The 23,402-nt window shown below is 41.5% G+C and overlaps 1 protein-coding gene across 2 annotated transcripts in view; it reads right to left on the bottom strand.

The window, feature by feature from the left end:
• Nucleotides 1-7,972, bottom strand: part of LOC126481607 (ATP-dependent Clp protease proteolytic subunit, mitochondrial) — a 49,780-nt gene extending 41,808 nt beyond the window's left edge. The window contains exons 1-2 of one of the 2 annotated variants that reach the window (XM_050105479.1): nucleotides 7,848-7,972; nucleotides 7,472-7,645 (exon numbers count right to left, since the gene is read on the bottom strand). In XM_050105479.1, the coding sequence (XP_049961436.1) occupies nucleotides 7,472-7,645; nucleotides 7,848-7,883 (210 nt within the window). In that variant the 5' untranslated portion in view covers nucleotides 7,884-7,972. Of the gene's footprint in view, nucleotides 1-7,471; nucleotides 7,646-7,812 lie in introns of both variants that reach the window. The other variant, XM_050105480.1, reaches the window with a different exon arrangement.
• Nucleotides 7,973-23,402: the final 15,430 nt, after the last annotated feature.

Here is a 23,402-nt window from a genome sequence, read left to right on the forward strand (position 1 = left end):
CGGGGACTACTCAAGAGGATGTCGTTATCAGGAGAAAGAAAACTGGCGTTCTACGGATCGGAGCGTGGAATGTCAGATCCCTTAATCGGGCAGGTAGGTTAGAAAATTTAAAAAGGGAAATGGATAGGTTGAAGTTAGATATAGTGGGAATTAGTGAAGTTCGGTGGCAGGAGGAACAAGACTTCTGGTCAGGTGACTACAGGGTTATAAACACAAAATCAAATAGGGGTAATGCAGGAGTAGGTTTAATAATGAATAGGAAAATAGGAATGCGGGTAAGCTACTACAAACAGCATAGTGAACGCATTATTGTGGCCAAGATAGATACGAAGCCCACACCTACTACAGTAGTACAAGTTTATATGCCAACTAGCTCTGCAGATGACGAAGAAATTGATGAAATGTATGATGAAATAAAAGAAATTATTCAGATTGTGAAGGGAGACGAAAATTTAATAGTCATGGGTGACTGGAATTCGAGTGTAGGAAAAGGGAGAGAAGGAAACATAGTAGGTGAATATGGATTGGGGGACAGAAATGAAAGAGGAAGCCGCCTGGTAGAATTTTGCACAGAGCACAACATAATCATAACTAACACTTGGTTTAAGAATCACGAAAGAAGGTTGTATACATGGAAGAACCCTGGAGATACTAAAAGGTATCAGATAGATTATATAATGGTAAGACAGAGATTTAGGAACCAGGTTTCAAATTGTAAGACATTTCCAGGGGCAGATGTGGACTATGACCACAATCTATTTGTTATGACCTGTAGATTAAAACTGAAGAAACTGCAAAAAGGTGGGAATTTAAGGAGATGGGACCTGGATAAACTAAAAGAACCAGAGGTTGTACAGAGATTCAGGGAGAGCATAAGGGAGCAATTGACAGGAATGGGGGAAATAAATACAGTAGAAGAAGAATGGGTAGATTTGAGGGATGAAGTAGTGAAGGCAGCAGAGGATCAAGTAGGTAAAAAGACGAGGGCTAGTAGAAATCCTTGGGTAACAGAAGAAATATTGAATTTATTTGATGAAAGGAGAAAATATAAAAATGCAGTAAGTGAAACAGGCAAAAAGGAGTACAAACGTCTCAAAAATGAGATCGACAGGAAGTGCAAAATGGCTAAGCAGGGATGGCTAGAGGACAAATGTAAGGATGTAGAGGCCTATCTCACTAGGGGTAAGATAGATACCGCCTACAGGAAAATTAAAGAGACCTTTGGAGATAAGAGAACGACTTTTATGAATATCAAGAGCTCAGATGGAAACCCAGTTCTAAGCAAAGAAGGGAAAGCAGAAAGATGGAAGGAGTATATAGGGGGTCTATACAAGGGCGATGTACTTGAGGACAATATTATGGAAATGGAAGAGGATGTAGATGAAGATGAAATAGGAGATATGATACTGCGTGAAGAGTTTGACAGAGCACTGAAAGACCTGAGTCGAAACAAAGCCCCCGGAGTAGACAATATTCCATTGGAACTACTGACGGCCGTGGGAGAGCCAGTCCTGACAAAACTCTACCATCTGGTGAGGAAGATGTATGAGACAGGCGAAATACCCTCAGACTTCAAGAAGAATATAATAATTCCAATCCCAAAGAAAGCAGGTGTTGACAGATGTGAAAATTACCGAACTATCAGCTTAATAAGTCACAGCTGCAAAATACTAACACGAATTCTTTACAGACGAATGGAAAAACTAGTAGAAGCCAACCTCGGGGAAGATCAGTTTGGATTCCGTAGAAACACTGGAACACGTGACGCAATACTGACCTTACGACTTATCTTAGAAGAAAGATTAAGGAAAGGCAAACCTACATTTCTAGCATTTGTAGACTTAGAGAAAGCTTTTGACAATGTTGACTGGAATACTCTCTTTCAAATTCTAAAGGTGGCAGGGGTAAAATACAGGGAGCAAAGGCTATTTACAATTTGTACAGAAACCAGATGGCAGTTATAAGAGTCGAGGGACATGAAAGGGAAGCAGTGGTTGGGAAGGGAGTAAGACAGGGTTGTAGCCTCTCCCCGATGTTGTTCAATCTGTATATTGAGCAAGCAGTAAAGGAAACAAAAGAAAAATTTGGAGTAGGTATTAAAATTCATGGAGAAGAAATAAAAACTTTGAGGTTCACCGATGACATTGTAATTCTGTCAGAGACAGCAAAGGACTTGGAAGAGCAGTTGAATGGAATTGACAGTGTCTTGAAAGGAGGATATAAGATGAACATCAACAAAAGCAAAACAAGGATAATGGAATGTAGTCTAATTAAGTCGGGTGATGCTGAGGGAATTACATTAGGAAATGAGACACTTAAAGTAGTAAAGGAGTTTTGCTATTTGGGGAGCAAAATAACTGATGATGTTCGAAGTAGAGAGCATATAAAATGTAGGCTGGCAATGGCAAGGAAAGCGTTTCTGAAGAAGAGAAATTTGTTAACATCCAGTATTGATTTAAGTGTCAGGAAGTCATTTCTGAAAGTATTCGTATGGAGTGTAGCCATGTACGGAAGTGAAACATGGACGATAAATAGTTTGGACAAGAAGAGAATAGAAGCTTTCGAAATGTGGTGCTACAGAAGAATGCTGAAGATTAGATGGGTAGATCACATAACTAATGAGGAAGTATTGAATAGGATTGGAGAGAAGAGAAGCTTGTGGCACAACTTGATCAGAAGAAGGGATCGGTTGGTAGGACATGTTCTGAGGCATCAAGGGATCACCAATTTAGTATTGGAGGGCAGCGTGGAGGGTAAAAATCGCAGAGGGAGACCAAGAGATGAATACACTAAGCAGATTCAGAAGGATGTAGGTTGCAGTAGGTACTGGGAGATGAAAAAGCTTGCACAGGATAGAATAGCATGGAGAGCTGCATCAAACCAGTCTCAGGACTGAAGACCACAACAACAACAACATTGTTTAATGCTGTCATTAATGTCTTATATCTCATTTCTTTTCCTTTTAAAGGTGATTCTTCACATTTGTTTTGGTCAGAAATTCTTAGGTTTTCATTAAGCCATGGAGACTAACTGTGGTGTAATGTGTTTTACTGTTGTTGCTTGATTCCTTAAGGTAAATGTGTGCAATAAACTGTATTAATGTGTGGATGGATATGTGCGTGTGTGCGAGTGTATACCTGTCCTTTTTTCCCCCTAAGGGAAGTCTTTCCGCTCCCGGGATTGGAATGACTCCTTACCCTCTCCCTTAAAACCCACTTCCTTTCGTCTTCCCCTCTCCTTCCCTCTTTCCTGATGAGGCAACAGTTTGTTGCGAAAGCTTGAATTTTGTGTGTATGTTTGTGTTTGTTTGTGTGTCTATCGACCTGCCAGCGCTTTCGTTCGGTACGTCACCTCATCTTTGTTTTTATATATAATTTTTCCCATTTGGAATGTTTCCTTCTATTATAATGTATTAATATCTTGCCGCACATGCTCTATAGCAATGCAGCCATACTGCACAATTTGAGGTCCACATAGAGACTCTTGGAGAACTTAATGCTGATTGAAAGAGGTAGTAAGAGTTTGAATTAGATGTAATCTGACAAAACTGCCCATATTTGAAGCTAACATGAGTGAAAGGAACTTGATAACTCCGGTGTTAGCAAATGTCTAAAGGGATGCCCAATTGCTTTCACATAGAGTTTGCACGGATGAACTATATTAATCAATTTTTTCACTTCATAACTATTCCCCTGACCTACGGTTGCTATGTGATGAACAAAAACTAAAAATTTATATCATTTACAGTCAATTCAAAGAGATCCAGCAGTTTTGTATAGTGAAGCAGCTTGTTACTCACAAAGCAGATATCTGTGACTATTAACACAGCTTACTGGGTCGAATTTATGAGAATACTTATTGAGTAAAGGTCTCTTTTTTTCAGATTTAATTAAAGAATTTCTTCTAGCAATTTGAAGATATCTTGAATAAAACTAAAACTATGAGGCTTTAGTGCACTGGTCAGCATAGTGACTGGATGTGAAAACACACAGCCCTTAAATCACAACAGCAGAACCCCTGAGCTAACGAGCTCTCTCATTGCAATATTGGTCGTTGAGCCTCATAACGAAATATCGTAAATATAAGAACAATTGTTACGTATGTGAAGTACAGCATTCCTGGAGTCTTAAAATCAAATTTTCTTTCTCATGGTCTCATCTTACATGAGAAGTATGTAGCATAATTAATCGAAGTGAAAACCAAATGCCATCAGAATTTAGCAGAATAATTCAGGAACACACGAGCAAGTAAATGGACAACCACAAAGTTGCCAAATAACTGCAATGATGTTGCCAATTCTAAGTCAATGGAAGTGTCTGGTTCAACCTGTCTGCTTTGACCTGTGGCTTAATGGTGTTGCAGTGTGTGATGTCACTGCGGCACAGTGTTTTTGAGTTGGTTGTGTTTGTAGATATGTTGTATTTCATGGTGCCCTCTGGTGGTGGATGTGGACATGCTGAGTTTAACACGTGGTACTGGTTTAATTTGAGTTTTGGTTGTCATCATGCTAATGTGTGTGTGTGGGGGGGGGGGGGGGGGTTGAGCTATATAGGTCAAATGAAATGTCCGATTCCTGTGGTTTTGCTGGTGTAGTGGACTGTTGTAATTTAAATTTTTTTATATTATTTGTTCTAGAATGTTGTGATCTTTTTTCTACTGTTGTACATTTAGCTTTTCCCTACTCTAAACCCCCTTCTTTTTTTTCAGTGAGAGATTATTGTGTCATTTTTATTTTTGTTTGTGTTTCTTGGTGTATATATGTAGTGACGCCATTGTCGTCATATTATATACACCGGAACTAGCTGTTTCCGCCATATTGATGATGTCATGGGTCAAAGCAGATGGGTGGAGTCGGATGCTTCTGTAATGTCCCAATTCCTAGATGTGCTAGAGGTAGCTAGAAAATGAAATGCTTATCATGCTCAATTATACGGGCATTCAGAGGGAAGACATATGCACATTTTGTTTTTATGCAGCATTATCTCTAGATACTTTTAGGCTATCTACTTTTATGGCATTGAGTTAGATTTAATATAGAATTTCTCATTTTTTAAAGTTTTCCAGTGTGGTTGGGGGCTATTAATGCCAGTGTTATATAATTTCAATGTAGGAGTTCAAAGCTAGTGATATCAGTTTCCACTCTTGAAACATATGACAATGAAATATTAAAGTATATAATTTCACACTGTGATTATAATTTCCCGAAAATACAAATGAATAAAATACTTAGCATGATAGTTTGCTCTGGAAGCTTATTTCAAAGGAATAAAAAATAAGTGCTAATTAACTTCACTCCACACATCACAAAACAGTAAGATATCAAGCACTTTGCACCTCAAAATCACCTGTGTCTACATGCAGTCTTATGCCACACAGAAATACAATTTTATGACAGCTGTGAGGATGCAGAAGAATGTTGGTGGGTTTGGGAGCAAGAAGAAACTCAGTTAACTGATTATTCCTTGCTACGTAGTAATCAATTCATTGGCAGATTCAGAAGAGAAGAAACTGAAAATTATGCTCATTAACACAGAAAGTTAACTGTAGATATGCGTAATATACAGTTCTGCACCTTCAAACATTTTTCACCTTGAGATATGTAAATATAATGAATACTAACGAGCCTTTCATTGCTTTTGTAAGGTTGCCCTCTTGTTTGGTCTATAAATGTTGAAACTGCTCCAAATCCCTGTTACTGATGGTTCTCTTGAATCTTTCCAGTGACTTTTTTGTGTGCTGTTGCTTTGTGTTCATGAAGCAGGGCACTATTCCTGTTCACACAAGGTACTGGTTCAAGGTTGCCACAAAGTTTACAAACTGTATTTGACACTGACTGTCACAAGTGGAACATACCCTTAACTATCCAGAATTTCCATACGAGTGTAAATAAAAGCTAGATGAAACCCTAATTTATCGACTGAGATAAGTCATTTGAACAGGAGCAAAGCCATCAAACATAGCTTTCCATTTGCAATTGTAACACTATAATCAACATCAGAGGTAATGGTATACCACTGTCACAGTCACAAATTCGTATTTATCTGTATCTGTGGCAAAGTCCACACTACACATTCTTCTCACTGTCATCTGATTAGAATTTTCTTATTGCCCTGAACACAAAACACCGAAGTAAATGTGTGTATTCTGCATGGCAAAACATCCAACACTGCATTCTCACAGGTTCACTGGTTAAGTGCATCAGTACCAAACAGAGATAGGAAAGCTCTCACCAACGAATGAATAAAAATAATAATAATGATGGCAAAAACAAACTAATAATGAATAAAGTTTACTGCCTTACAGAAGAGCCTTGATGATTAAAAATAAAAATAGGCTGATTGTTCAATGCAAAGGTTTTCTTAGCATCTTTGCAGAGAAATCAGAAAAACTGAAGCAATACACTCTGGTTGTCAAACAAGATGTGCTCCAGCAGGTAACCTTGCATTATATCCCCAGAGGAGTATGCACCACAGAGCTAAGTTGACATTGCTCTGGTGGTAATTAATGCAGATAGTTCACAACATGAAATACAAAACCAGTTGAAATTTAAGTGTGGAATGAGCTTTCTGGGTCACAAACATCATATTAAATGCATTTCTATGAAATGTTGTGATCATTCCTGTTTCTGTCAAAATAATTTCAGAAACCATCCAAACCACATATGTAAGTTATGGCCAACTGCCAAGGAAATATCTTTAACTTGGCTCACAATAATCTCTTGTTCTAAATTGCCGTACCATATCTACCAACGTACTGTAATACTGTACCTACTGCCACCAAACACTATGATGCCGATAGCAGCCACGAAACACAAAGGGCAACCACATTCAACTGATTTGTGTGTATCGCTAAAGTTTGGCTCTGCAGACTGAGTAACAAATGTTAGCCACTGAGAAATATCAATATTTGCTTCACATCTTGTGTAATGGAGTGTTTGGTACCATGATTTCTGTAACTTAGTGTTTGTGAGGCTATTAAGATAGTGTAGTCTGCTTTCACTCTTGATAATCTTAGATGAAGATTTGAACAAACAAATTTCCTGTGTACCAATGCTTGTCCTTAAATACACTGCAAAACTAAAAGAATTTTACAGCTGATGAACTTATTGCACAAGGTTGAAGTTTCTTATATGTCTGCAGGTGCAGCGTATTGTACAGTGCTTCCATGTACAACTGATACCACATTTAAGAAAAATCAGTACAACGTTCAGTGGGGGCACTGACAGCGAAGCTTTAATTTTCAAATAACTTGTTTTCCAAGCAACTCGCATTTAGTAAAAACAAAAGTAGTGGTAAATGTAGATGAATTATGCTTTATGTATACATAAACCAAATATAATATTTTATAGGGCAGTAACAAATCATGATTGTGAGTTGACACCTCATGAAAATCGTGTACAAAGAAGGCAATTTTGTGTGCCACATAGTGGCCGTTATAGTTGACATATTACGCAAAGCAACGATTTACTTACTGGCCCCATCACACAAATTATTCTTTCCTTCAAGAGTCTTGAGTATATATCGTACGCTCTTTCTCCTCGGCCAGTTTGTTCGATTACTATAGGAACCATCGGCAATGCTTGTTTAAGACTGGTGTGAAGCTTGTGGTCAAGTAGCAAAGTCCTCCAAAGTGGCTGCCTGGGAACCTGGAAAACGTTAATATCATCTGATGCGAAGAGCACGTTATGAACACCCTGGCAGCGCCACATTTATATTTTAACCACTATAACAGAAGCAAGTTACCAAGTATACTACTGACAAATCAGTACGACATGTGAAGACTATTGTGTATGTATGACTAAAAAAACTCAACTGTGACTCGAAACGTTCGTTATGGCTTTTAATTACCAGAATTCGAGCAAGACATTTCCCGGCTGTCAGCATTGTTTACAACCACATAAATCGGCATGAAGACACATTGAAGCAAAGATGTTCGGCTTCTCGAAAGAAGCAGTGATCCAGAGATTACGAAACGCATTGTTTGTTTACAATAAATATTCTTCTGTATCAGTTGCCCATCCGTTTGGTTCGTACGCCATTACAATGTTGATACGTTATACAAGCATATTTTTCGATTTACATTATCATTGCCAAATACTTACTGCCGATATTTATGGATTTATTTGCTCTACATACGAAACGTTTTATCGTTGCTTGTACTGCGAAAACACAGTGATCTCAATCAGTGCTTTATTCCACCAGACGAGATTTCTCTACAAAGCATAAATTATAGCTATGATTAGAACAACATGCCTACGTTTTTACTGAGAATCGCATGAATCTAGAAAAATAGCTCCGAAAAGAAACCGTCCGTTGTCACATGATTTCAAAATAAATTCACTTGCATTGCAAATTTACTGATTAACTCGATCATCAAACTAGATGTTTAATGTGCATTTTGTCTTCTATACACACACCGAATTTGGTCTGTGTACCTTGTATTGACTGCAGGCAAAACCAAGTGGGTTGTAGACAAAAATTATTAAACAGAATACTGTCGGTTTAACTACGCACCTCCCCATCCCCCCTTTCCAGGTTCCTTATCCCTCCCGCTCTTATGTAGACCCTGGTTGCATCCTGCCATTATTTTTAATGGCTTTTTATTTGTGTTACCAATCCCTGGTTGCATCCTGCCAATATTTTTAATGGCTTTTTACTTGTGCTACCAATGTTCAAAGATTAAATGAAGAACTGCTACTGGTGCTCTTCTTGGTTAAGCGCAAAGGCGGTAGGCATACTTCTTCTTCTTGCCTTACGGCCTCTGTAGGACCACAGATAGCCCCTTCGTGGACTGCATTTTCCTCTTCTTCTCCCAAAACCTCTTCATTCTTTCTCTTCTTCTCTCCTGCTCTTCTTCCAAGATCTTCAGTGACCTTTTCTTATGTCGACTCCACAGGTGGCACTCTAACCTTTTCCTGTATTCTTCTCTGTCGCTGATCTCCGGCATATTGGTCGGTGGATATTTGTTCCTTCAATTTTCCTTTCCTTCGACCTTGATCCCCAATTCCAAACAGTCCTTCCGAAGTTCAACAACCCACTTGGTTCCTGTCTTTCCCCTTGTCCTCCCTGTTATCTCCCACACTCTTTTCGTCATTCTGTCCATACTCATCCTAATTACATGTCGAGAAAACCGTGCCCTTTTGAGTCTGATTCCCCCAGATACTGTTCTCATGTTCTGGTAGAGTTCTTCCCTAGGTTTTCGCATCCATCTCTCTCCACCTCTTTTGAGACCTAGTATTTTTATCTCTTCTTTCTCTAGTTGTTCTGCCCCATTTCTTCTTAGTCTCAGCAGCATATAATAATGCATTTCTCACCGTTGCCTTGTAATGGCTTCGGTTCTAGGCACTACAGTCTGGAACCGAGCGACCGCTACGGTTGCAGGTTCGAATCCTGCCTTGGGCATGGATGTGTGTGATGTCCTTAGGTTAGTTAGGTTTAATTAGTTCTAAGTTCTAGGCGACTGATGACCTCAGAAGTTAAGTCGCATAGTGCTCAGGGCCATTTTGTAATGGCTTATCTTTGCCTCTGTGGATATGTTCTTTTTATTGTATCTCTCTCTCGTCATACAGAAGGCTGACCTCATCTTCTTTATCCTTTCTGTTATGCCTTCCTTGCTCCTGTTCCTTCCTGTTATAAATTCTCCCAGGTGTTTAAATTAGGACCGCGCGGTGCAGCCGCGTGGTCTAGGCGTCTTGTCACGGTCCGCGCGCCTCCCCCGTCGGAGGTTCGAGTCCTCTGATCATTGGTGTGTGTGTTGTCCTTAGCGTAAGGTAGTTTAAGTTAGATTAAGTAGTGCATAAGCCTAGGGACCGATGACCTCAGCAGTTTGGTCCCATAAGACTTGACCACAAATTTCCAAATTTAAATTTGTCCACCATTTGCACAGTGCCAATCCGGTGTTTTCCAGTCTGCAGTGGTATTTAATGTCTTTGTCTTGTTATAGGCGATCCTCAGTCCCACCTTTGTGGTTACCTTACTTAAGTTGTCGACTTGTGTCTTTGCGTCTTCTTCCGTCTCACTTACTATTGCTATGTCATCTGCAAAGGCTAGGCAGTCGACTTGAGCCATGTTGCCCTTTTCCTCCCCAAAATGGGTCTCTGGTATTCCCATTTCCTCGTTTATTGTTCTCCACTGCTTGATCACTTCGTCCAGTGCTAAACTGAACAACAATGGTCACAATCCATCTCCCTGTTTAACACCAGTCTTGATCTGAAATTCTTCTGGCAGTGCTCCTCTGAATCTCACCCTTGCTTTTGTGTCTGTCAGAATTTCTTTTATGAGTTCTTGAGTAGTTCCATCTAGTCTTAACAAGAGTCTGCCTATCAGTGGAGTCATATGCATTTGTGAAGTCCACGAAGTTTATTACTGTCTTTTTGCTTTTTAAGGCCCTATGTTCTATCAGTTGCTTCAGGATAAGTATCTGTTCTATACACCCTCTTCCCTTCCCGAATCTCGCTTGGTAATCGCCAACTGTACTTTTTACCTGTTCTTCTACTCTCTTGAGCAAGCGTTTTGACAGCACCTTGTATCCGACCTCTAGTAGCGATATTCCCCTGTAGGCACACGCAAATACATATTGAAGTTCTGTTCTTCACCACGAGATGTTTCCCGTTCTGTAAACTGTTGCTCATTTTTGGGAAATCTTTCAGTGTCATATGCGCCTAGTCGTAAGTCGAATAAAACCAGTGAAACAGATCCTGACCTGCACATCAACTCCATGGTATTTCACTATCGCCACAACAGACGTAAGTACTGCACATTATGTTTTATCCTCCTGGTCCACATAAGATCATCTGAGTGCCTCGTTACTCTAACTCATCAAAAGTATGCGGACACCTATAAGCGGACATTTATATGGGGTGCATTCACCCTTCCCCTTTATGGGCCGATAAATTTGAACTCCGTTGAGGACACTTTCAATGATATACCTGAATGTCTGTGAAGGAACAGCAGCTTGTTCTTCCTTCAGAGTGGAAACCAGGGAAGGGACTGATTTTGGACGCTGGGCCTGGAGCGAAATCGACGTTCTAACTCATCCCAAAGGTGTTCCATCGAGTTCAAGTCTGTACTCTGGATATGCTAGATGGTTTCAGAATTGTTGCTGTCCGCAGACCATTGCCTTATAGATGCTGCTTTGTGACAGAGTGCATTGTCATGCTAATACAGTCATCGTCTCCCAACTCTTCTTCAACTGCACGCTGCAAACAATGCTGTAAAATGTGTTGATAACCTTCCGCATTTAGCGTTTCATAAGTACCAATATCAGCCCTGTGCCATAACTCCACCTCCCCCGTACTTCACTGCTGGCATTACACGTGGTGGGAGGTAAAGTTCTCCGGGGATTCGCCGAATTTAAACCCTAACATACAGAGTGGCGCACGAAATGTGTTACCATTTTGTTTTTGAATATAAACTTTATTGTCAATACACTCTGAATGGAACATATACTACAATGAAGAGCCATCCATGGAGATTTGTTCTAACTCAGCACATGCTCAATATGTCCACCATTTCGTTTCCAAACTTCCTTCAAGCGAACACTGAAGTTAGTGATTACCCTACAGCACGTCTTCCGTAATTTCACTGCAAGCTTGAAGAATAATCTTCTGAGCTACATTAAATCACGTGGACGTTTCGGGAAAATTTTTTGCTTTAGGTACCCCCAAAGAAAAAAGTCACATGGATTGTGGTCTGGACTATTGGAGGGGAGGGAGGGGGGGGGGCCAATTTTGTCCGTCATTGAAGCGGCCTGGAAACCTGAGTGAAATGATCCGCATGTCGAAATGCTCGTGTTAAATCTCCGACATAGTGTTTGCAGTATGTGGTCTTGCTCCATCTTGCATGAACCACTGCGCGTTGAAGGGCAAGGCAGTAGCAAGAAGCTGTGGAATGAAGCTATTGCGAAGCATGCTCAAATAACGCTCGCTGTTCACAGTTTCTTCAAAGAAAAAGGGTCCAATAAGTCCATGACTGGAAATTGCTGCCCACGCTGTGATCCTCGGAGCATAATGTTGTAGTTCGTGAAGCACTTGTTGGTTTCCAGTGGCCCAAAAGCGTACATTTTCTTTGTTAACCACACTGTCTAAATGAAAATGCGCCTCGTCTAGAAACCAAACGTTGTTGAGAGTTTCTTCCCTATCCTCCGCCCACTGAGCACACAGTAGTCTCTGCTGCTTGTGTTCTTCAGTGAGCTTTTGTGCACAGGTCATCTTGTATGGGTACATATGGAGGTCACTTTTAAGAATGCGTTGAACGGAGCGTCTGGATATTCCCAGTTGCACTGCTGCCTTTCTACACGATTTCCCAGGACTTCTCTGTACAGCAACTCGTACCGCTTCAGTATTCTCCGGCGAACAAACAGGCTTAGGTCGAGGTCGCTTCGCTTCCAATACTGTTCCTTCCTGTACAAATTTATCGTACAACCTGTGGATGGTGTTCTTGCAGGGGACTCATCGTGTGTTAAACTGTTATCGAAAACGCCTCTGAGTCACAACAAGGGTTTTCGTTTCATGAAAAAGTAACACAATTGCCGATCGTTGCTGTGTCATCAGTCTTCCATTGTCAGCCATTGCTGCTTACTAGTCTCCTAGCGGCAGTATCGTGAATTACACGTCATTTCGTAACTCACTTGTTTTTCCAAGCTCTGCTGGTACTGCTGTAGAGATCCCAGCGGGATATCTAATGTGCGTCGTAAATTGTGAAAGAAACAATTGGTGACACATTTCGTGCGCTACCCTGTACGATTTCCACATGGTGCTACGTAATTCGTCACTCCAGATCTGTCGTTTGCAGTCATTGCCTGTCCAGTGGCATCGCCCTTTGCACCACTTCAAGTGTTGCTTAGCACTGAGTACAGAAATGTGTGGTTTTTGAGGAGCTTCTCCACCATTATACTCAACTTGTCTTAACAACTGTCATTGTGTTAGCTGGACTGCTCGTAGCACTTTGGAACCCATGAGAGGTTCTTTCCACTGATTTCATGCGACGTTTCCAACGATGCTACACGAACCTCGACAGTCCCTTACCATCAGTAGAGTCATGAGGTCTGCCTGGTCTTGGTTCAGCTGTCGTTGCTCCTCTGCGTTTCCACTTCATAATCGTATCACCAACAGTCGACCTGGACAGCTTTAGAAATGTTGAAATGTACCTGATCGATTTGTTACTTATGTGACTACATAGTTCACATTCGAAGTCACTGAGCTCTCCTCATCACCCAGTCTACAGTTACTGCTTCACTACTTACATCACAATGCTCCCAACCTCCTTTTACAGCACGATATTGCAGTGCCTATGTTATTCCGAAGCGCGATGCAAAATTGCTTGGGCGCGTGCGTTTCCAAAGGAACTTTTTTTGCTTCGTATTCAAAATAACACAGGCACCGCAATATCTTATTTATCTGCCGACATCGGGTAAGCGACTTTTCAAGTAAAAATTCTCTTCTGTATGGGAATATGCACAATGGATGTACGAGTGCAGATTGTAGACACATGGTTGACGAAATATGAAAGTTTGGATGTGGCCGTGAGCCGTGCTCGGATAGCCAAATGTAACTGGTTATGGTACTAGACTGTTGCATGGGAGGTCGTGAGTTCAAAAGCTCACCTGAACTGTAAAATTTTAGAAGAGAGCAGGAAAAAGTGACCACCGTCTTAGACATCTAGACCTTCTGCAACGGACGCGATATGCTAACGTCTATTTGGCGTCACGCTTCCCCAATTTTGCACAGATATTCCGATACCACCTACTCTGGCTCACCGCATGTTGGCGGTTTTAAGATCCTTTGTTAGTACGGGCATGTTATTTAAGATTCGTTGCGAGTCCCTAACCCTCCTGAGGGGCAGAGGGGGTTTAGGCCTTTGTTATGTTCCAAACAGAGCGAAGGCCCTATTCGTCAGCTGTCACCTGCAACTGTGGTGACGAAGCCTGACGTGCCTCACAAGTCTATTACTGGAGGCCTTACGACCAACCTCACTCGCACCCACGGTGATGATATCGGACATCCCAGCACCTTTCTTCTACATTAGCCAATTCTTCCTTCAATTAAGCTACAGCCACACCGAACTACTACCCATACGCTTGATGATGACGAGGGCGATATATGCTGCCATGCAATTGAACAGGAGGCCAAATGTGATTGAAAGCAAACACCCCACTACAAATTGGTATGCAATCTGCGTGGTACATCACTGTTAATGGGAGACAGTTGTGCCAGTGCCGCCTACATCACATCCACCTCGCCGACTCACCCTTGTGTGCCACATGCCAGGTGATTGACACGAATGAACATCGTTTCGGATGCGGGTCGGCAAAGGACGTTTGGTATTTGGTGCGTCAGATATTGGCTTTCCTCACACGCAAGACTCCCAACAGGATAACTAACCGATCACTTCTTTTCCCCGATCAGATGTATTTCCCATGAGCAAAACCGAACTCTGTGATGTGGATTAGCGGCCACGCTGTTCACTACCTATTAGGTAATGGCGAAAAGACAGTACTCGATTTTTAGTATTACCTCAACCAACGATATTGTGCGATCGTCAAGAACCCTAATACAGGCAATATTTTTCTAATTTTCTTTGGAGCGCATCCCATTATCCGTCTCGCAGATAATGACATGAGAAGATAACCATCGCACCTCTTTCCAGTTTCTTTTTTTATGAGATTGGACAAACAATGGAGACAACACAGCAACGAGACGACAGTCGAAAAATTCGCAGCGGGCTATAGTATGGAGCATCCTTATATCGTAACGGGACGACTTCCTATTATTCTGGTTATGTAGCCGAAGAGGAACGGCTTTCCTTTATCCATTTGTATCCAAAAAAATAAAAAATTAAAAAAAAATAAAAAAAAAACAAAAAAAGTAAAGCCGACCGCTCGCGATAAGCGGGAAATCTGGGTTCGAGTCCCGGCCTGGCACAAATTTTCTTTGTCGTCGTTCCATCATACAGCTGATTGTTGTTCATATTCGCATCTGCGAATCCATTTCTTGTATATCCTTTTATAGTGGTGGGTCTGCCTTCGTGGCATCCAGTGGTCAATTTCGCATGACATAGGGGCGTCCGGATTCTTTGATCAGATGTGGATGTGCTATAACTGATCACTCCATATATTAAATTCTTCTTTCGCTGCTTCACAGGCTAATTATGGAGTTGTTTGCATCATTGTGACGCCACGAATTGCTAGTGTTCGACACCTTCATCCGTCCTCTGCAAACCACTGTGGAGTGCAAGACAGAGGGTACTTCCCATAGTACCAGTCTTTAGAGCTTCTTCCCGTTCCATTCACTTATGGAACGTGGGAAGAATCTTGTCCTCACGATCCACACGGGAGCGATATGTTGAAGGTTGTAGAATATTCCTAGATTCACCATACTTTATAAGTAGGCTTTCTCAGGATAGTCTGTGTTTATCTTGAAGTGACCGTCAGTTTAGTTTCTTCAGAATTTCTGTGACACTTTCCCATGGGTCAAACAAACCTGTGGCTGTTCGTGCTGCCCTTCTCTGTGTTTAACATCCGCTGTTAGTCCTATTTGGTGTGCGTCCTACACGCTTTAGAAATATTTTAGGATGGGTAGCATCTTTTGCTTTGGTGATAAATTATACAAAACGCATGTGTAACAGCAAGTGATTGCAACAGTAACACAAATTAGAGCTATCACGTTGTAAACAAGGTGTAACAGAAAAAGAAATAAGTGCTACCACGTTTTAAACAAGGGAAGCCAGGCCATTAAAAAACCATAAGTAACACACTAAATAACGCGGTATATAGTAGTTCTGTCTGAAATGGACGAAGAACTAAAGAACCAGAAAACGTTTTGTTGTTTTGCAAATGAAAAGCTGTAGAATGTATGGCAGAAGAAAACTGCCAGCATACATAAATAGTAGCACTATGGAAATATATGAAGGAGCATATAACCGTATTACTTCCAAAATTAGTATTCTAGTACTAATTTTTCAGTTTGGTGAGACACGTCTGTAACTGTGTACTGCATGTAAACCATTTAAAATATTTGACGCCGAATTATCACTCATTTGTGCATGTAAATACATTTTAAGCAATAAATTCACATAATCTATACAAGAGGTTGACAACATATACGGTTTCACACTTTTTCAGAAAAAAATAAACAAAAAATCCCACTGAAAGATAGGACATAAAGTGCTGAAAAATATTTGGGTGATAATAAAACTATAAAACAGTGTCTTACATAAGGAGGAATTCCTCTACAGTTTTGTATAGGCTTCATTACTAATCGATTCTTTCTAATAGATACTTCTTCATTTCGAGTTTCATCTGTCCACTTGATTTTTCCATTTCCTTTGTAGCTGCAAGTGCTGTTAGTTTCTCCTTCTACGGCCTTCCATAGCTGTAAGTTTGAGTTCCAATTCTGTTCTCTGGAAATACATTTTCAGGAAATTCTTCGTAAATACTACTTCAACATTTGATACCAAGAGAGCGCTTTTTGCAGAAGAAAGCAGCCTTCACAGGTGTCAGTCAGATTCTGATATCTTCTTTGCTGCATCCCCCCTGTGTATCCACATTTCCTGCACAGAAAAGTTCTTGCCTCTAATTAATGAAAACAACTTATAGTATTAGAAGACGAGCGAGTGCAATGCTCATTACTGTCTCAAGATAACACGTAAAACCAAATTGTACCGACGTAATACGAGCGAGTGCAATGTCCGTCGCTTTCACAAAATAATAAGCAAATTATTATTGTAGTTGTCCTCTGTGCACAAGTACAGCACCCACACTGTGAGGTAAATCAACTGGATACACAACAGGCTATATTTATTTTTTATGGGTAGTCCAAAGAAGACAAGTTGCAGGACAAGTTAACGGATATTGAAATCTAAGTAAAGACTGAAATTAACAGGTATTTATTTGCTCTAATGACTGACATAAATCACAAGAAAATTTACACAGATCGAAGTTCTATACAACTCAAATCAAATTACAAAATGGCAGTAACACGATGGGATCATACTAAAAAGTATAGAACAGCAACAAGATACGCTTATTTGGACAGCTCACAAACTCAAAGTTAATGTTCCAACAAGAAGCTATAAATTATAGCCAAACGAAGAGACACGGGTTTTATGGCAAAGTAAGCAAGTAACGAGCTGCACAGAATATGGATACTGCTATCGTAATAGCGTCAGTTACAGTCCCCTAAGCAGCTATCGCGTGCCGAGCAGCACCAGACGATGGCCGGAGATGACCCTCTCTGCGACGGCCCAGAGAAGAAATAATCTAAGTTCACAACAGTCATCTCTCTCCTTTAAAAAAAACTCTACATGGTGACGACGACTTCATGCTGTTGTCAGTGTGATGGGTCAGAACTGTCGCTAAATTCATGAAAAGGCAGGGGTAGCTCCCTTTCTGTTGAGCACAAGACATACACTTTTAAACACGAAGCTGGTACTGAGTCGATGTAGTGTCTTCATGATTGGTCAAGCTTACGTGTTGAGAATGCTGTCCAAAGCGACGCAATCCTTTTTCCAGAACCAAATTTTTAGACTTTCAGCTGAGAGAGCACAGCAATCAGTCGTCCTTTTCTTTCATGTTTTATTGGGCAAATCCAGATTTCGGTTAGTGCCTAGTACGGCAAGAAAGGAAGAATGAATTGATTGTTGGTGTTATTAACGATCATCCTACTTTACCTCCTCTGCATTACTGCAGATGACGTGTCACTGAGCACATTTGTTCTGTGCATGCAGAACACGTGAGGCGCCTAGTTGTTTCCACTGCACTGTTTGGAATACGAAGGTTCTGTTATAGTTCACCAACCTGCTGTCTTCAAGTTGATGTCCCCAGCGCAGAAAACAGCACGCAGGTCGTAGGTTCTGTATCTTGAGGCTGAAACTGACTTTTAGGGAGGTTCTGTTCTGAAATAATGTATCGCTTCTTTGGGATGCCATTCGCGTATTTTAATATAACCACACGAGAAGACAACATGATCTTAATACAACACCTTCTGATACAGCAAAGTACATGATCAAACACAATGTTTACGAAAATGTATCTTTACACTATTTGTAGCATGTGTCTGTGCCTCATGACTGCCAGAGTGAATCTTTTAATACTGAATACTGGCAAACACATCCTGCCACAGACAACATGTCTGTTCGTCTCGCGCCCGGGTTCCCGGGTTCGATTCCCGGCGGGGTCAGGGATTTTCTCTGCCTCGTGATGGCTGGGTGTTGTGTGATGTCCTTAGGTTAGTTAGGTTTAAGTAGTTCTAAGTTCTAGGGGACTGATGACCATAGATGTTAAGTCCCATAGTGCTCAGAGCCATTTGAACCATCTGTTCGTCTCGACTGCCTAATCCAGAGTGACGAACAGCCCGAAACACTTCGCGCACCATACCAGAAAAGGCATGACCCGAACGCTTCCGAAGTGCTTCGTCTGCAATTTCGTCAGTCTTTGTTTTTTGATTTAAATTGTTTTTAATAATTCTAAAATGACTGATTGATAGTCAGCTGTTGAGAGATATTTACATTAAAAAGTGAAGTCATTACAATGAGTAGTTTAACTAATAATAGTAACTATACTTTAATGTTTTGGCGCCCTTGCTCCGAACACAGCAGCCAATCACAGAGCTGTAGCATTATGCAGGCGGTCTTTCTCAGGAGAAAGGTACAGAATCTAACATCTGTCACAGGTACCTCACACCACATTTCGTCGTCTATATACTTCTTGCATCTCCACTGCTCTGGGAACAGCTTCTTGGAGCCTAATATGATGGCTGACTAAGCCAGAAATATTACTCTAGCCATTATCAGTGCACTGTTTCATAGTATCAATGCATGTCCTAGAACGTCGGTTCCCTATTCTGTCACAGTTCGTTCAAGAGTCCTGAAAGAACTGTGACAGAAGCCCGAACAACAGGGACTGACGTGCTAGGACATGCACTGATACTATAAAATAGTGCATTGATAATGGAAAGTCACTAGCCGAAATCTAGATTTGCGTAATGAAACACGAAAGAAAAGGACGACTGATCGCTGTGCTCTATCATCTGAAAGTCATATCATAGTCGTTGAGTGCACCCACATTCCTAATGGAAGGTAACTTGATATATTTTTAGACCCATTGCAACTGACTCTTCCATGCTGGTCAGTGCCGCAGCGTCTAGCTCTTTGGACTACATGAAGAAAAGCAAAAATTTTGTGCTCAACTATTCTCTGGGGGCTGTGGGATAGCCACAACGTTTACTCACCACTGGGGGTGCAGCTGGTCTAGAGTGGATTGCTTCCCGACTTCAGTGAAACTGCCCAATTCCCCAAAGGTGGTCCTCTTGACCTAATGAGATACATAGACTGCCTTCCGCCGATAACAAGGCCATATAGGAGCTTCCAGCGTTACATCACCCAGTGTGGCATGTGAAGACCGCCATTCCAAACACAACACCCCAGTATCATTATTGAAATAATCGCGAAACAGTGGCAGCAAATGGGTTAATTTCGCATAGCGATATGTGACAATTACGCAACAAATTCTTCCATTTCTACTACTAAATCTTACCCATTTTCATGATAAGCAAGTCGCTAGTCTCCTCACTACTTCATTGCTTGATAACTTTTGTATTAACGTTGTTTATCTACTGTGCATTCATTCCAGTCAGTAGTTCTAAATCTTGATTACTTTTGGCCACAAAACATGTCTCTAATGTGAACCTAAGCTGATTTGAATTTTTCTCTCTTTTTGTTGGTCGCTTTTTTAATATATGCTCTGCAGCCATCAAAATAGCAGCACTGTGGAACAGCATGCAACAAACATCAAATTGGCACTGAGTGCACTTCGTGGCTTGAATATGAAAATAATTAGCATTTCTGTGCAAATATATTAGGTTGATTTATAAGTACGTGGCGTTTTTGTTTTGTATGTTGGTATCCTGGTTGCTATAGGTTTATTTCTTGACTGCCATTTGTTAGTTGTAGTTATCTAAGACTTGGAAGAGCAATTGAACGGAATGGACAGTATCTTGAAAGGAGGATATAAGTTGAACATCAACAAAACAAAACAAGGATAATGGAATGTAGTCGAATTAAGTCAGGTGACGCTGAGGGAATTAGATTAGGATATGAGACACTTACAGTAGGAAATAAGTTTTGCTATTTGGCGGGCAAATTAACTGATGATGGTCGAAGTAGAGAGGATATAAAATGTAGACTGGCAATGGCGAGGAAAGCGTTTCTGAAGAAGAGAAATTTGTTAACATCGAGTATAGATTTAAGTGTCAGGAAGTCGTTTCTGAAAGTGTTTGTATGGAATGTAGTCATGTACGGAAGTGAAACATGGACGATAAATAGTTTGAACAAGAAGAGAATAGAAGCTTTCGAAATGTGGTGCTACAGAAGAATGCTGAAGGTTAGATGGCTAGATCACGTAACTAATGAGGAGGTATTGACTAGAATTGGGGAGAAGAGAAATTTGTGGCACAACTTGACTAGAAGAAGGGATCGGTTGGTAGGACATGTTCTGAGGCATCAAGGGATCACCAATTTAGTATTGGAGGGCATCGTGGAGGGCAAAACTCGTAGACGGAGACCAAGAGATGAATACACTAAGCAGATTCAGAAGGATGTAGGCTGCAGTAGGTACTGGGAGATGAAGAAGCTTGCACAGGATAGAGTAGCATGGAGAGCTGCAACAAACCAGTATCTGGACTGAAGAGCGTGGAGCTGTGGACGCTAGAAAAGGATCGCCAAGTGGAGAGAGCGGAACATTTCCGACGTATTTTTCTCCCTGAGTTCAGTCGATGAGTGACACTAGCGGAGGCAGCCAGAAACATTTGCGGCGTATGTGGGTTTACTGCAACCGGGCAGAACACGACAAGAAAATGACCTTATCGTTTTAACGAGCGTCATTTTGACATTAGTGTTTCTCCACGTTCAGGAAGATTTCCGGGGTTGGATGAAGATTGTTTAAACGCATTAATCCATAATGATCCAGTGTACTTGAGAGCTGGCAAATGTGATGAACTGTGATCGTTCCACCATCGTGCATTTGAATGCAATGTGGAAGGTTAAAAAATCTGTCGTATGGGCACCGCGTGCTCTAAGCCAAAATCACAAAAATAGCGGGTGGCGATATGTGCACCTCTGCTTGCTAGTCTTCAATTAGTTTATGAACAACAGCGAGCATTCCTATCCTGTATTGTTACTGGTGACGAGAAATCATGTCTTTGTGCTAACATAAGGAAAAGAAAGGAATGGTTGAGCCTAAACAAAGCAGCAACTCCCCGTATTGTTCCTCTGTAGGACCTTGCCTAGTAAGCCGGCGCGGTTCTCCTGCGTCGCTCCCCTACGCTCTGTAAAGAAGTATGGGACTCATCATCATCATCGTCATCATGGGACCTTTACCAGTTGGGTCTGATTCAAGAGATTGAGAAGGTCCAAAGAAGAGCGGCAAGATTCGTGACTGGTACATTTAGCCATCGCGAGAGCTTTACAAATCTCATAGAAAGTTTGAAGTGGGACACACTTGCAGATAGATGGCGCGCTAAACAGAAGGGGCTGCTCACTAAATTCCGAAATCCGATCTTCAGCGAGGATGTAGAGCATATTATTACCACCAACTTTCAAATCGCGCAATGATCACCATTCAAAGATAAGGGGAATAAGAGCTCGTACTGAGGCGTTCAGACAGTCGTTTTCCCCTCGCGCGAACCGCGAGTGGAACATAGGGGGGGAGGAAATATGGATTTGGCGCGAATTGTGCCCTCCTCCACACACCGCTTGGTGGATAGCGGAGTTTATATGTAGATGTAGATGTACAAAGACCTGCGCACATACACAAAATATAATGTTATCCATCTGGTGGAACAGCGACGATGTGGCTTACTACAAATTGCTTCCCCGAGGTGTAACCATCAGTGCTGACATTTATTGTCAACAACTGAGACGTCTTGCAGACACAGTCCAAAAGTAACGACCAGGAAGACTGCGTGAAGTCATGCTGCCCCACGATAACGTCAGCCTGCATTCTGCTAGACTGACAAGAAACGCTATGCAGGATTTGGGTTGGAATGTCATTCCGCACCCACCTTATTCACCTATGTTGCGTCTTCAGATTTTCAGCTTTTCCGCTCTCTGTCCCTTCAAGGAATTTCTTTCTCGGATCGAAATGCGCTCCGTACATGACTCGATGAACTGTTCGCCCCAAAAGCACCTGCTTTCTACAGTCACGGAAACGAAAAGTTGCCACACCGTTGATTGACTGTTGTAAATAGTGAAGGTGAACATGTTATTGGTGACCAAAGTCTCTGTTAAGTGTATCTGTTGTGTTCTTAAGCTTATGGAAAAACGCTACAAACTTATGCACCAACCTAATACAACGCGCATAGGAATGACGCCATCTACATTCTATATATAAGGCATAATTACGCAGCAGGTTTCTTGACTGAGCGAAAGACTGTCTTAGGCTTCGTGTAAGAAGAAGAAACGTCGACTATCATGTACTGAATTCGACAATGGCAGGATCATGGCCCACCAAGACTATATTTTATCGTCCCACGATATTGCTGCTCGCGTTGCTCAGGAAACCATGACTGTCCTGCAAATATAGAATCAGTGGGTTCGGGAGGGCCATATTCAATGCCATAGAGGAGCCCAGCAACCCAGAGCGACTGGTGAAAAGTGGCAGACGTATTGTTCACTTAGCCATGTAGGATTGTACAGCCATGTTACATACCTTAATTCAGGAACTTGTATCGACATGGACAGTGTGACGACATCTGGAGCCACAGGAACTGTCAGTATGGCGATAGTTTTCGCGGCTGCCAGTGGTGTGACAGCAGAGAGAGGCAGGCTGACAGTCGCACACCCTGCGACAACACTCAACACTGGAGTGGCGCCTCACCATCTTATCATATGAATCCTGGTTCTGAGCACAGTATTACGATGGACGTATCCGTGTTCTGAGGCTCCTAGGAGAACTAACATTGTCAGACTGAATTCGTCTTTGACGTAGGGTCCCACCATCTGACGTGATGGTGTGGATGCCACTAGGTACACAACATGAACACTTATGATTCACACAGGCACCAATTTGGGCAGCAGCCATTGCATTTCTGACGTGTTTAGGCCGGTGACTTTGCCTTATCTCTGCTGTCCCCTTGACATCATCTTGGAACAAAATAACACAAGACTGCATGTTGCCCTTGTAGTCCTGACCTACATCAGTACAGAGGGTGCTCGACAGCACGTTCTCCAGATCTCTCAACCACTGAAAACTTCTGGTCTGTAGTCTGATAAGATGGTCATGTGGCGACAACTGTAATATATACGAGTACTAGTGACCATTCTAGGCATCACGGATCACTGCAGCTCTAATTGTTACATACCCACAGATGATATATGTATCTGTGGTTAGTTCCCATATTAGTCTTTGAT

This window comes from Schistocerca serialis, chromosome 5 (assembly GCF_023864345.2).
Source record: "Schistocerca serialis cubense isolate TAMUIC-IGC-003099 chromosome 5, iqSchSeri2.2, whole genome shotgun sequence".
NCBI classification, from domain to species: domain Eukaryota; kingdom Metazoa; phylum Arthropoda; class Insecta; order Orthoptera; family Acrididae; genus Schistocerca; species Schistocerca serialis.